At 30.8% G+C, this 16,310-nt stretch overlaps 1 protein-coding gene across 3 annotated transcripts; it reads left to right on the top strand.

Annotated features, from left to right (window-relative positions):
• The first annotated feature begins 1,591 nt into the window (after positions 1–1,591).
• Positions 1,592–3,962, top strand: LOC118046922 (GDSL esterase/lipase At1g09390). Of its 3 annotated transcripts, none has more exons than XM_073407483.1 (5): positions 1,592–2,008; positions 2,540–2,813; positions 2,921–3,078; positions 3,167–3,437; positions 3,590–3,962. In XM_073407483.1, exons 1-5 carry the CDS (start codon positions 1,940–1,942, stop codon positions 3,820–3,822), a joined length of 1,005 nt encoding a protein of 334 aa, XP_073263584.1. In that variant the 5' UTR covers positions 1,592–1,939; the 3' UTR covers positions 3,823–3,962. The 3 variants fall into 3 exon arrangements, with proteins under 3 accessions (XP_073263584.1, XP_034911911.1, XP_034911909.1); XM_035056020.2 differs by having other exon boundaries at positions 1,594–2,008; positions 2,628–2,813; positions 3,547–3,688; XM_035056018.2 differs by having other exon boundaries at positions 1,595–2,008; positions 2,628–2,813.
• Positions 3,963–16,310: the final 12,348 nt, after the last annotated feature.

The following is a 16,310-nucleotide window of genomic DNA, read 5'->3' as shown; positions in this document are numbered from 1 at the left end:
GTTTATTCTATCATAGATTAGGTTTACAAAAAAAATGAATTGAGGAATACTTTTTTAAATTCATATTAGATTGTGATTATTGTGAGTTTGATATTGATTTCAAGTTATTTGAGAAAATTACAATTCAATGTTTATTGAAATTAGTTCATATTATTGATTAATTCTGTTTATTTGTTACTATTATTTTGGGTCAGTATAATCTATTATGGTTTAAAGTCTTTCTTGCATCCATTTATGCTTTCGTATTTGTTTTTGTGTTCATTGACATATTCATTACTATTTTTATTTTTGCTTTTTTTTTTCTTGTTGTAAATTCGCATCATTATCTTTATCATATTTATTGATTGTTTTGATTCTCAAAAGCTATGGTTAATTGTTATGAGGCTATGATTTTTTTATTGCTTGCGATTAATTCCTTAAAAAAACTGAAAAAAGAGCATGAGAGGTAAAATGGGAAAAAATGAGCATATTATTGTTATAAGCTATAATTAAATGAAACACGAGTGGAGTGACATCTTATTAAGTGTAAACATATAAGGAAATGTGTGATGATATATTTTGTTACTACTAACATGAAATTTTAGATTTTAATGATGTTTTTCAAAAACAAAATATCACCTATAAAGGAGAGGAAAAACTTATTCTTTATGTTATAGACCATGCAACAACTTGAGAGGATGGATATGTGGTTTGGTGAGGTTTTTGATACAATAAAGAGACAATTGGTCGTGATTGCTAGTCTACGAGAGGGGTTAGTTTGAAATGGTTTTATGGTTAAAAGGCCATAAAAACATGTTATCCCACCTTAAAATGAATTTATTAATGAAAACAAAGATGAAGAAAGTGAAGATTTTTTACTATACATCAATCAACCAAGGTGATAGATCTCAATAGCCTAAAAGTCAAAGAGTTGAAAGATTTCTACAATATAAGAATTTTAGCCATAACGGTGTAGGAAAAGATTTTGAGTATTGATGACTTTGATAAAAAAAAAAAAAAAAAGTTGATTAAGATAAAAGTTTTAATGTTTTAAGGGTAAAATGATCCCAAAACATATTTAAAATATGAAAAAAAGGTTTAGTTGATTTTCTATTCTCATTGTTGTTTAGAAAAAAAAAAAAATAAAACTTGTTGTTATTAAATTGACTATTATATTGTAACTTGATGGGATCAACTTGAATTTTTGTTCTATATTTCCGAGTTATATATACTGGTCTAATTTTGGTCATTAAATAAATAAAACTTTGATAAATAACTAATGAATTTTTAAAAGAATGGATAATACAAAATTTATAATTTATAATTTTATTATTGCCTCTATAAAGGACTTACAACTCATTAAATGAACCAAAAAAACAAACCTAAATAAACTTGAAAACAAAGAAAAATAGCAACAAACCAAAAACACTGATAATCAGGTCAAAAAGGTACAAACCAAACACTGTAAGTGTTTTTGGTCACCCCCCTCCCTCAACTTGTTAGAGGTCGGTTATCACGGGTTTTCATCACGGGTCTGATGTCAAGTAATGAGAATCACTCATCAAGTAAACCAAAAAATATGAATCATGTCCTTGTAATACTTTACTATTAGTGTCTTTGTCTGGACATGGCATGCTTCTGTTTCTGTGCAGGATTTAGAAACTGCGTCCCAATTCTCACCCAAGGCGTAGTTTTCAATGCCTAGATCTACTTTGCTTCAGAAAACACATAAAAACGGAGCATTTTTAGCCATTCTAAGCAAAACAGATCAAAATGAGTGCAAGTTTAATAAAAATCCTACATCCTTTTTCCTTCACGCCCGCTATGATTCTGTGTTTCTTCTTCCTCCTTCTGATTAATTGCCAGTGCAGCAGAAATCCAGTAATATTCATCTTTGGCGACTCCAATTCGGATACTGGTGCTTATTATTCTGGTCTTGGCTTGATGTTTGGAGTTCCCAATGGACGCTCATACTTCAACCAGCCAACAGGTCGATTATGCGATGGACGATTGGTCATTGATCTCTTGTGTAAGTCCAACAGAATCCTTTGCATCTGTCAACCATCTTTCCTTGTTACTGACGAGTTTCTGCTTCTTTCAGAATGTTACGTAGAATAATGCTAACATGCCGCATCAAAATTGTCATCCAATGCACGGATTTCGGACATTTAGTACTCCAAAGATTTTATAATCAGGACCAAGTTCATAAAGACCATGAATTTTGTGCATTCTGAACTTGCCTCCACAACCTCTAAACAGTACTAATCAGAGAACTATAATCTTCTTGACACCAGAAATAAAATTTCTTTTGTTCATCGTTCTGTGGCTACTGTGAATCTGTTTAGTAGCGTGCTGAAATATGGTTGAAATTGTGTTTTACTCTGATAGCATTTGATTAATTAATATAAACTAACATTTTGTATATTCTTGAAAACTCTTTCTTGAAATCTTAATACCAAAAAAACTATAATTTATATATTTTTAAAATTGTAATGATAAAAGCTATCACAACCGAACACACGCAGACTCTTGAACCTTTTTTTATTTTTGGAATCTGCAGAGGCTAGAAACTAGACTTGCCCCATGTTTTTGGAGAACAACTGACCAAACAAGCTCCTCTCTCGCAATGTATTCTGTGTGTACTGCAGGCGAAAGTTTGAATACAAGTTACTTGACCCCTTATCTAGAACCATTGGGTCCAGATTTCAGAAATGGAGTTAATTTTGCTTTTAGCGGTGCTGCCACTCAACCTAGATATAAGCCTTTCAGTTTAGACGTTCAAATTCTTCAGTTTCTTCGATTCCGAGCTCGCTCCCCTGAGCTATTTTCAAAAGGTACATTTTTAAAGAACAATAAACTACAGTTATATGCTCCTTCCAAGAAGAATTTAAATGCCAAATAGAGTTCAGTTCTCTTTCTGCTTCTCTTGCTTTCATTTTAGGCTACAAAGATTTTGTCGATGAAGATGCCTTCAAGGACGCAATTCATATAATTGACATTGGACAGAACGATCTTGCTGGTTCATTCGAATACCTTTCATACGAGCAAGTCATCAAAAACATATCATCTTTCATAAAAGAAATCAACTATGCTATGCAGGTGATTCTTAACTTTTCACTAGCAGTACATAATTTGATATTTTTAGCCCTTTGAAGTGTTTTTCATGGAGAATTGATTTCAAATGTAGAACATATATCAACATGGTGGGAGGAACTTCTGGATACACAATACGGGACCTCTGGGTTGCCTGCCACAAAAACTTGCTACCTTCGACAAAAAGAGCAGTGATTTTGATCAGTATGGATGCCTCAACGCTCTTAATGATGCAGCAAAGCAGTTTAATGACCAGTTACGCGTCCTCTGTGAAGAACTTAGATCTGAGTTGAAGAACAGCACCATCGTCTACGTGGATATGTACTCCATCAAGTATGACCTCATTGCGAATGCTACTACATACGGTATGGTCTCGTTCCCAAATTGTATGAAGTTCATCAAGCAAATTTAGGATCTCTGTGTTAGTTTCATTGTTGAAGAAAACACATATTGAGCTGTGTGTGGATCGCGCAGACGCGTTTGTCACCTCGAGCTGACAAACGTTCAAAATCAACAGGTTTTGAGAATTCATTGATGGCATGCTGCGGTTATGGCGGTCCACCATACAACTATAATCCTATTATTACCTGCAGCCGAGCTGGCTACAGCGTGTGCGAGAGAGGATCAAAGTTCATAAGCTGGGATGGAGTTCACTACACAGAAGCTGCCAACGCAGTCGTTGCCTCCAAAATTCTATCTACTAATTACTCTACTCCTCAGATTAAGTTTAGTTATTTTTGTAGTAACTAGCTAGCTTGCAGCTTGATTGGAATTTGCTGATTTTAAATATCCTTGGAAATTTAATACTTGCAGGAACTTTGCAAGCAAAACCAAGATGAAATTTTCACTATTATCTATTGCTAATTGACCTGAAATCTACACTTTTCACATTCCTGTGGCCCATGGTTAGTGGCATTTACAAGAAAATCCCTTGAGTCATCTTGCAGAGAATGTGGTTTACGTAAATGGACCAAAAAAGAGTGGTTTTGACTGAAAGTCAACGCCAGCAAATTAATTTCATTGAACATTTTGGTACAAGTCTTTCCATTCTACATTATGAATTAATTAATTCTTTCCTAAAATATTATTACTATGAACGAATTCCCTGCCTTCTTAAAACCCAAAACTTGTATGACTCATTACAAGAAAAGACTGAATATGAAAATTTGAATTCTAGCGTTATTATATTTATTATCTAATTTTACATTACTAAATATAAGTTTTATTCTAATTACGTGCTAGATCGAGTTAAAAATTTACCAGATATATATTTTTATATTAAATTAAAATTTCACGTTAATTATAATTAAAAAATATCTTGTGATATAAGTTAGTAGATATAATAAAAATTTTGTTATTTATTTCTTTTCAACTTGAGAATGTTTTATTTGAAAAATATTATTTTTCTGAAAATACAAGAATATTTAGCAACATATTAGTGGAGTGAGGGTTCATTCTAGTACTTTAATTTAGATAATTTATTTTTTTAGCTTTTTAAGATTTATTTTTCTTGGATGTGAATACATAACTACATGATCATGAATTCACATCATTGTACCGAGCGTAGAAATTGCTGCCCTACAGGAAATGGGCTATGCGTGATTTTCTATTTATTGGCTGTATGGATATGCATCTCCAGATACGTGTTTTCTATCTCATCAATTTTGGTAATTCGAATACAGACATTGGAGGGGTGCTAGAGGTGCTGGCCTTCCCCATGGCTTTACTTTTTTCCCACAGAGGCATTGGACAGCTAGGTGACGGCCGGCTTGTGATCGACTTTTAGGGTTTTTTTTAGTCCATTAAATTGTGCAAGTGCCCCAAATCAACTTCAATGTGACTGAGGTTGTGTAGTGTGCAATGCAATCTCACTCCCAAGTAATAAAGCCCATTATGCTCTCTGCCCAGCCCAACCTGCTTCCTCGTCTGCAGGTCGTGAAAAGAAAACATCCAGGAAAGAAAGAAACGGAACAATTGACGGTTTTTGTGATTTCACTGGTTGAAAGGAAATCAAACTGAAAAGAAGGAGCTTAAAGAGAGATTGGGTGTTAATTGGATAGACCTTGAGCATGATTTGATATCTTGCAAAACATTTGGATCATTGGCGTTCAGCACTAATTCTGTGTAGTGAGTGACTGAGAAAAAAGGACTAGAGCAATTACCTGTGAAGTTAGCAAGAGGATCTGTGTTGCTGGGAGGGATTAATGCATTTACCTTTGTGGTTTTCTTTTTTCTAATTTGGGCTCTAAACGGCTGCTTACTTCAAAACACCATGCGAGCAGAAGATGCTCCATGTTAATGGAGGCAGAGGTAGCAAAGCACATTTTAAACTCCAGCAAATTTCAAGTACAGAACAGGGTCTCTTAATTACTAGCTGGGCTCCAAGAGAACAGGCACTCTGGAGTCTAGGCATTTTGCTGTGTTACAAGTCAACTTTGAACACCCCACCAATGGAGCTCTCTCGAAGCGCTATATCAGAAGCAGAGGACCCTCTCCTGCCATGTTACTTCATCATGGGCTAGAGATTATGCAGATAAAGCATGTTCCTTTAATTCCAACAACCTAATGAGAGTTGCCTGGTTCTTTTCCCTGCTAGAGTTCTGTCTTCTACATTATTGATCCGAAGAGAACTAAGACATGCTAGTGCATGCATCGAATAATTGCAGCTCAAATTGTTGGAGTGGATTCTGTGGAAGAGACCTATGTAAAGCTATGCGCATCATGTCAAGGGGCCTACCACTTAGTCAATGGCTGAGATTGAAAATGATATATATCTTCCTTTATGGACAAATGGTTTTGTCTTTGCCTCACAATTTTCAATTATGAGCAAGAATAAAGCTCCTCTGCTAGACAAAATCATTTGAATGCAACTCCAGTCTATTTATTTTATGCCCAAAAGAAAAAATGTATGGAAACTTGCTTTCGAGTAAATGTGGACTTGGATTCTTTTTTCTTTATTTTCTGGCGAGGCATTGGCAGTAGTGAACTAGTAACATGTTTTCAATATCACTAGAATATTAGCCGTCCTTCACTTTTACAAAAATATAAAAAAATATTAAAAGCACAAACAAAATGGATATAGCAGCGTCTAAGACATGACTGTCAAACCCTGACACCTGGATCTAGCACGGCTCCCAGATCCAAGTCATTATTTAGATCTGACACTCAAGTAATTTGGGTCTTGCTTATTTGTCATACTCAAGTAAATATAGATCTAATACAACTTTTTAAATTTAAAAATAATAAAACTCTTATATACAAAGCTTATTTTTTTTTTTTAATCTTTTCCAATGCTAAAGATGTATTTAACTATTAAAAAGTTTCTGAAAGGTCAAAAAACCCCAAAGCAACAAGTCTTAATTTTGTTAACCTTGGAGGGTAGAATAGTATTTTAACTATGCAAATAAGCATGAGAAGACTACCGTGCACTCGCTAAAATGTTTAATGACTAATGAGTCTATGAAAAATATTGGAATACCCCCTACAACAAAGGCTTCAATTTTTTCAACTAAAGCATAAATGATAGTTTAACTTTATATGAAAAGATAATATTAGCCCTATTTTAAGCCTTCAGAACTTGAAAAATCCATCGTGCAAGTCTATAGTGAAATGTGTCTTGGTCAATGGTACACTTTCTTAGAGTTGCTAGACCCAAACTGTTTGGTTTAACCCGTGAAAATTAAAAAAATATATTTGAAGTTTTAATATTTCATATGAAAAAGTTAAGAAACAATTCATATGTATATAAGATAAAAAATTGTTTCAAAAGGTTTTGTATCCCACATTGAAAAGATATTATCTTATTCTATTAAGTTGAAATATTTAAACAAAAAAAAAACTGTTTATCCCATATTGAAAAAACATATTTTTTTTTCTTGTGGATATAAAGTATATATATTAATAGGCTTCAAATCTCACATTGAAAAAATAAAATATTTTTTTAGTATTTATATAGTGAACTTTGATATGGATTAGTAACCAACTAAAAAAAATCAAAAAAAATAAGGGTCCCTGGCTAGAAAAAAAACACATTTGAAAAAAAAAAAAAGGTCTTTACTGGGTTCTGTTGGGTCACCCATGTCTCGAGTTGAACCGCTAGGTCAAATCGGGTCTAATAACTATGCTTAAATAACAAAATGTGTTTTTGAGAATGTTAATTATAACTTATTCCCTTATTCTCTTTTTCAATAAAACTAGTTAATTGATCCTTAAAATTTCAAAATATAGATTGAGGTTCGCTTTTGCATTGTTATTTTTTAAATATTTTTTAATCAAGCACTTGGGCCTGACAACCAGCAGCCATGCTAGACTTGGGCCTTGGTCTGACATGATCCAAGCACTTGGACCTAGCAAGCATGTTAGGTCCAAGCACCTTAGGTATGACAAATATTTCTAATTTGACAAACAACAAATAAAGAGGATAATTGTGCACTTTAGTTGTCAAGAGAGAGAGAAAAGAAATAAAAAACACAAACAATCAATCACCAGCTGCAATCCAACCATTAATTGTCTATATGCATCACACCATGTGGAAGAGAGCACAGATGCACATTCAGTGAGACAATGAATGACTAGATTTGGCCTCTAAAAAACATCACACGCGTCTTCTTAATGGCGCGGATGCCACCCATTTACCGGGGAAGAAAAAGAAAGCCAAAGAAATGTCTCGCAAAAAGAAGAGAAATTGAAAGTGAAACTACTATTACAATCCACATTAAAAGGTCTCTTGATTTACAATGATTTCCCCACACCATGCCAGACCCAAGTGCCTTAGGTAAAAGAAAGCTAAAGAAACATCTCACAAAAATATGAGAAATTCAAAGTGAAACTACTATTATAATTCATAGTAAAAAGTCTCGTGATATACAATGATTTTCCCAAACCATGTCAGATCCAAGTGTCTTGGGTCTAGTCATGGTAGACCCGTGTCTAGGTTTGATAGGATCCAAGTGTCTGGGCTTGGCAACCATGCCAGAGCCTTGCATCTTTTTTTTTTTTTTTTTTTTTAAATTATAAGAATTCACTTATAATTCTTCTAAAAACATATTTATTTTTTATTTTCATCTTTTTCTTTTTAACCAAACATATTTTTGTCTTTTCTATATTTATTTCTTCTATTTTAGGACATTAACCACATGTATCCCTAAACTTCACTCATTTTTTTTATTAATCTCTAATTTTAGTGAAGAAATTATCCATAAAATTACAAAAAAATTAGGTAGTCAAAAGGATAATAAATCTTTTACATAAATAATATTTTCTTTTCTACAACATAATGTATCAATTCAAAAGTTCAAAAGTTTTCTCTTATGATCATATATTTCAAAATTTTTGTATATGCTAATAGTTATAATGTATAATAAACTCTTTTTGTAACAAGCTTTGACAATTAGATCATTCAACATCTCAAATTTAAAAAAGCATGAACCCTTTAAAAAATTGTCCAACACTTAGATAGAAACATAAAATTAATATTTTCATCCATAATGCATACAAAAAAGAAAAGTTTATTTTTGAAAACTTGAAATAAATCACTTAGAACTCAATATATTTTTTTTCTATTTTTTCCTCTTCAAATACAACAAATTTATAAAATAAAATGCACAAACAAAAAAGAGTTTGCAGTTAAGTTTTACTGCGTATGAATGAAAAATCTTACTTGAATGAGGTAGTGTTTGTTTTTATAGTCCAATTGTGCTTTTAAAAAATTTTAAATTTTTTGACTCAAACGCTTGAGTCCGGTATGATTGTTAGATCTAAATACGAGTTCAACATGGTTGTCAAACCCAAATACAAGCCCGACATACCTAGGTGCACGAGTCTAGCATGGTTGTTAAGCCTAAACATATGGGTCTGGAATGATTGTCAGGCCTATACGCTTAGGTCTAGACCTAATTGACTTAAGTCTGGCAACCATGCCAGGCTTAAACGTCATGGGTCCGACAACCATGCCACACCCAAGACGCGTGGGTCTGACAGTCATTCCAGATTCAAGGTGCTTATGTATAACAAACATGTCTAATTTGAAAAATAATAAATAAAAAGGACAATTATGCACTTTAGCTGTCAGGAGAGACAAAAAAAAACATAAACAATCGATTACTGATAACAATTTAACTATTATCTATCTATATGTGAAAAAGAATACGGTTGCACATCCAATAAGACGATGGATGACCAGATTTAGCAACCGAAAAGTGACATATACGTCTTTTTAATGGCGCAAACGCCACCTCTTCCCTGGAAAAAAAAAGAAGGCCAAAGAAAAGATGAGAAATTAAAAATAAAATTATTATTACAATTTACAATAAAAAAAATCTTTTAATCTACAATAATTTCTCCATATTATTTAGCTTTTTGTTACAATACCAAGTACATGGATCAACCTTCCATGATTCGTTAAGATGGCTTGAAAGTGTTGAATTTACCCATATTCAAAACGGGGGGGAGAGAGAAAGAGAGAACCATACGAAAAGAATTGAAATAAAGTGTAAATAGTAGAGAGGAATAAGAAATCGAGAAGGGTCCACAGGAGAGAATATAGCTAACTTAAAAAAGAAGAAAGAGAAAACATAACACGCCAAGAGCACGCCCTTTTCATCGTGGAGATGAAGATGTGATTACGTAAGTTTCTTCCCGACACTAATAATGTCATTGACCATTAATGATAATAGTTTAATTTCATGCGATACGGGATCGGGGATGGAGTTCATGATTTCGACAACTCATTTCTCTACTAATTCTTATTTCTCACGCTATCTATCGTTGAGGTTTGGATAAAACAAGAATTTCTTTTAAAAATAAATAAATAATATCTATACCATATAATTTATTTTTTGGTATGGCTATAAAACTTGATATATAGGCCTGATTAGGAATGTAGTTGTGATTACTTTTTAATATATTTTTTATATTAAAATATATTAAAATGATATTTTTTTATTTTAAAAAAAATTATTTTTTAAGATTAGCGCATAAAAATAATTTAAAATATATATAAAAAAAAATTAAATTTTTTAAAAATATGTGTATAACTGCGTTTCCAAACGTTTTATACTGACCATTAAATTATATGAAAATTATTTCTATTTCATTTTTATTGATTAAGTTTGAAGTTTTTTGAATTAATTTTTTATTTAATTTAAATTTTAAATTAAATTATATGAAAATCATTTTTAATACAGCTGTGAAACCAGCCCCATATCCCCTTTTTTTTTTATTTGTTTGTTAATGTTGATATCATTGAATACAACTTCTTCGACTGTTAAATATTCTGCTCTCGGTGCAAATCTTTTTGTAGATTCTAAATTGTTATATTTCAATCAAATTATGTTAAAGCATGTAACATATATAAAAAGCATGTACATTGTTATCTGAAAATAAAAGTATATAAAAAAATGTAAGAAGTTAAATTAAGAAATCCAAATCAAAAGAAAATGAGAATTTAGTTTCAAATATTATTAAAAATATTGTAAATGAAAAAAAAATATAGTAAAATAAAAAATAAAAAATAGAACTTAATAAAAAAATAAAGAAGAAAAAATAACAAAACTAACAAACCAATATTTATTAAAAACAAAAAAAAAATCATATTTATTCTTTTTTCTAGTAAAATCTAATTATTTCAAATAAACAATTAACCATAAAATGATGAATTTCTCGTTCATAATTTTTATTATAATAAATGTTTCATTGGATGCTGATCTTTTTATAGTGATACTTTTTAAAATTAATATGAAATATTTGTTAAAGGAGAATATTTATAAAGAAAAAAATGTAATACTTTATACTATGTATTTAACTTCGTTTCTTTATTTTTTATAATTTCTAATTTTGAAATAACCCATGTTTTTTTTCCTATAATTGTGATTATTTCTTTAATATTCAAAATTTTATTGATAACTATGTAGTTACCTTATAACCCTTTACAGAGTTTATATAGAGAATACAATTATGAAATATGGAAATAACTTGAAACATATTACAATCAAGTATTCAATTTTCTTGATCTCCTCTAGTGAGGATCTTTGACCATTCTCATTTAATTTCATTTTCTACATAATTAAGAAGAAAATTAAATAGTGTGGAAAAACTCAATACAAAACAAATTATTGATATATGATTAAATAAAAAAAAACTAAATAACTCTTCGTTAAAAATGATCAGATATCTTAATATGATTTTATCTTTTAATTTCATGATTTTGTATTTAGTAGAACTAATAAAAAAATTTAATATATATTTTTATATATAATTCTCAAATTTATTTAACAAAAAGCATCTGTTAACTTTTTAATTAAGAACTTAAATTTTAATTTAAGTTAAAAAAATATTAAAAACATTTATATATTATTTTTTGTATTTAAAATTAACTTTCTATTCAACTCGAAGTACAACATGAGTCAACTAACTATTATTCTCTATTTTAAACTCTTCAATACTTCCCCTTAAATTCATGAAAATTTTAAATAAATATATATATGAATATGACATATATTGTAGATCTTGATATTGGCGAGTTTTGTTTTAAAAAAAAAATGCCCTCATTAATAAATGGATTAATAGAATAGTAATGCTAAACATCCCTAAATATATAGATTAAAATTTTCAACCCTAAATTACAGCCTTAAATTATAGAGAAAATTTAAAAGTATTCAAAAACGTTTGTATTGAATAATTCAATTAAAAAGAAATATTATACAAGGTTGTTTAAATACAACAAACAAATCAATAAAATTTTAATTAAATTAAAATTTATAAGTTAAATAAAAAATTCAAATACAATAAGAAAAATAAATAAAATCCTGTATGGTAATTTTTAAACTTTATTTTAAAGCTTTCTCGACATTCGATGAGTATGAAATCTTAGCCCTACAGGACATAAAACCTTTATAATCTCTTAACAAAATATCAATTGAATATAATGATTGAATCAAAAGTAATGCTGGTTTAATGAACTGTACACTTAACTTTTTTAAATTCATGAAGCCTAGAAAATTTTTACAATTAAAAAAATAATAAAATAAAAATAATGATGACAAGAATTGTTTTTTAAAAAAAACACCCCACATAGACATACATATAGTCCTTGAAACTATCAGAACATTTCTACTTTTCTTTTTAATTCAACACAACTATTAGAATATTTATATACATAGCGAAACGACAACATCACAAATGCTATGAATAAATAAGTATTCATGACATGTCAATGTCATCATTTGTTTTCTACATAATTTGACAAAGACACTTGATTATAAAAATTTAAAAACTCATACACTCAAAAAAAAAAAAAATAGAAATACCCAATTAGAAAGAATAAAAAATTTTTCACACTAAATTATAATAATCTCTTTTATTTATTTTGTCAGATAGTAAAGAGAAAAGGAGAGATCATAATCCAAAAAAAAAAAAAAAAAGAGTAAATGAGTTTGTGTTTCACGACCCAAAGAAAACTTTTTTTTTTTCTTAAACTAGCCTTTTATAATTTTTTAAACTCGCTTTAGCTTTACTAATAATTAATGCAGAATCTTGCTACTTTATAGTTTAACTCATAATTAATGCTTTACTTGATCATAGAATAATATAATTCTGCTTTAGGGAGCGAAAGTTTTCCTAGGATTTAAAAAACTATGAGATGGCAATATATATAAAGGAGTTGGTACGTAGATTATGAATCTGTAAGTGATGCTCATTTGCCAACCCTCCCTTTTAATTAAAGTTGATGATTAAATCTGCAACCATATTATTAAACCTTAATTAAATCTTGCTTTTACTTAATGTATAAATAAATAAAAATAGATCAATTACGCGGAGACTCCTATAGTTTGCTTATTTTTTGGTTTGTCTTTGTTATTCTAAAAATTACATTTATTCCATGAAGTTTATAAATTTAAAGCACTCTAGATCCTCTCCTCTCGTTGACGCATCAACAAATATCAAATTATTTATAAAATTATTATTATATTCTATTTAATAATTAAAAAGTTCTTATAGTAAACATTAAGTTAAAAAAAAAAAAAACCATAGTCACCATGATCACCTTCTTCCTTTTCTTTTCAAATTCTAGTAAGCACACAAGAAATAATTGAAGCCATTGAATTATATTTCAATGGGGAAATAATCTCTGTTAAATATTAAATTTGTCATTGAATTAAAAAATTAAAAAAACCCTAACCAACTTGCTCTTTTCCTTTTCCTTTTTCCTTTTTCAATTCCTAGCAATAGCAAGCACGCATAATTGAAACCATTAAATTATATTTCAATTAATGGGGAAATTAATAATATCCACCACCTCCTTTTCTTTTTGTTTCTTCGCATCGACCGCCACCTGTCTAGCCATCACAACCGCCCTGATCAAATCCACCATCTATCCCTCAGATGGACCTCCACCATCTCCATTCCTCTTAAAGCTGTTAATTTAGAGTGAGATCTGCCTTGGTGGTGTGATGAGTCACTAGAGATGAACAATTGTCGGTTTGAGTAAAGCTTGCCTTCCCCACAACAAACAAAGTCATTCTCTCTGCTGCATTTTTTTGGTTCACATGGTGGCCATTGTTAATTTCATGGCTTAATTAGGGCAAAAGATACACCGGCCGGGGCACATCATTCTACCACTGCCAAGAGGCAACAATTCAAAGCTTTGCCCTCTAACTTCAAGATCCTTGCGAGTGATTGCAAATTCTTCAAAGAGAAATCACCAGCCCAACTTGTGTTAAAAGAGAGAGATTTTTCTTGAGTGGAGTTGCTGTGAGCGACAAGGGAAATAGATTTTTGAAAATTTACGATATGTTAATAAATATAAGTTTTATTTATTTATTTATTTATACATGTTACTCTCAGGCCTGGTAATCTGCGATGATATAAATTCTAGGTCGAAAAGAAAATATGCAACCATATGACACGAGTAATGCCCTAGATGTGACATTGCATATTGCATGTGTCGTTTTTGATAAAAACAAAGAATTAAAAAGCCTTTGACCACTGCGCTTTCAAAAGAAGAAGAAGCAAGCAATACTACAAGAAGGGTAATAAATTTTAGTGCCTGATTAGGCTTTGCAATGAAATTTCTATCGTTGGTTTTTCTTTGTACTCTCACATCACGAGAGAAGAGAGAGTGGAAAGCCTTTTTCTGGTGTACAAGAACATCAACGGTTTAGAGATGAGGATCAGAGGATAAGTCATTTTCTGATTTGATTTTGAAATTTGTTGCTGCAATTATTAAATCTAAGCGCACTTGCCATGGCTTTCGAAAGTCGTAATTCTGCATGATTAAGGTTTTGGTATTATATATCTTTAATCATGATCATCATTCATGATAAAGGGCACGAACTTGTAACAACCACACCTTTGCTTTGAGTTCGGTCGAAAAGAGAATTGAGTTTCCCTACTTCAGTTCTGTCCAAGTGACACTTTAAATCAAGTACATGGATCTGGTCATTTGCGAGTTCCAATAACTCTGGTTTTAGTTATATGTTTAACCCAATGGCCTAGCCAGTTACCATACTTAATATTACTAGGTTTAACTACACATTGAGTTCAAATACATGTAAATTTAGCAGTTGTCAAACTCAATCTTTTGGGTTCAAATACATGCTAAACTCAAGTATATATGGATCTAGCAAGGTGTCAAATCCAATATCCTTAGATTTAGCTATATATTAAGTCTAAACAAACATTGATATGATAAGCTTACCAACCCAACATTATATTGAGCTCACCCACATGCTGAGCTCAAGTACATATGAGTCTGGTAAATTCTTAAACTCACTATCATTGGGTTCAGCCACACACCGAACCCAAGTACATGTAGGCTTGACGAACTGTCAGACCTAACACCCTGGTTCAGTCACACAGAGCTCAATTACATGTAGGTCTAGCGAGGTAAGCCTAAGTACATATAGGTTCGTCAAGTTGCCAAACCCAATATTTGTAGGTTCAACTATATATTGAGTCTAAGTATATATGAGTTTAGCGAGTTAACAGGCCCAATACCCTCAGGCTTGGCATCATTCCAAGTCTAAGTGGGTATGGAATTGACAATCATTATAGGTCTCATGTTGGGTTACAAGACCTTGTTTATTAATTCTTATAACTTTTAACATAAAATGTTAAAAATTAAGAATAATAATCTCTCTACACTCCTGGATATATAAAAGTTTTCTAAGAACCTACCATATTTCTATCAATATTAATATTATGTAAGAAATATCTATTTTTATTAATACTGCATAAGGGATATTTATCCCTCATTAATGCTATTAGAAGAAAATGACATTTTAAACCCTCTATTAAAGCAATATGACAAGGTTCAATGACTATATATATTCTTCTGAGCCACCAAGATAAATGGTTTATAATTTTTATTCTCTAAGCATTTGTATTTTAATTCTTATAGCATTTATCATACAAAAATAAAAACAAATAATCTTGTTTTTAGAATTTAAAGATCAATCTTTTATATATTGCAATCTTTTATTAAATATTATTAATTTTATCATTGAAAGATCCTAAACCCAACTAGAAATTAATGATCATCTACCATTAATTTCATGAACTACAAAAAAGAGAATATTAATGTAAACGGGTGATTGTAACTATCTAAACACTCAAAAACTCCCATTTGTATAATGGATTTTGTAGCATCAACAGTATTTTTTTATATAAAAAAAAAAAAAGGAAAAGAAAAGCATGAAGGTTGATTGTCGACGTGAAAGAGCACTTGAAACATAGTACGAGTGATTAGGAATATAGCTAAGATGAGCTGTTCCAGTTTGAAAGCACATGGGCAGCAATAGAATAAAACACAAATTCTTAGATCATTCCTAGTAGTGTTGAGTCTGCCCTCGAAAACATAAGGAAACGATAAAAGGAATACTGAGCACGAAATCCTCACTTTGAGAGTAAAAAAAAAAAGAAATAAAAAAAGAAGAAGACAGATTAATATTGTACTACATCCCCATCAAAATGAAGGCACCAAAGGTATCTTAATTGGCGCATCAAATAATAACCCCCCCAGGCCCCAAACTAATGTGGGGGAAGATGCTGATATGGCTGTATCATAGGGTCATGATCTCTACTGTATAATGAACACCAGACACTATGATTTATAACCTAAATAAATTCAAGAGAAGTCAACTATTGCTCACAATGTGGCCAAGAAGTGCCTTCAAAACATACTGCTACCTGTATGCGACACTTTTTGGCTAAATAAAGTCCGTGAAATGTAACTGAACCTT

This window comes from Populus alba, chromosome 2 (genome assembly GCF_005239225.2).
Source record: "Populus alba chromosome 2, ASM523922v2, whole genome shotgun sequence".
Taxonomy (NCBI): Eukaryota; Viridiplantae; Streptophyta; class Magnoliopsida; order Malpighiales; family Salicaceae; genus Populus; species Populus alba.
The sequence above is the reverse complement of the archived record's forward strand: the minus strand, read 5'-3'. Positions and strand labels throughout refer to the sequence as shown.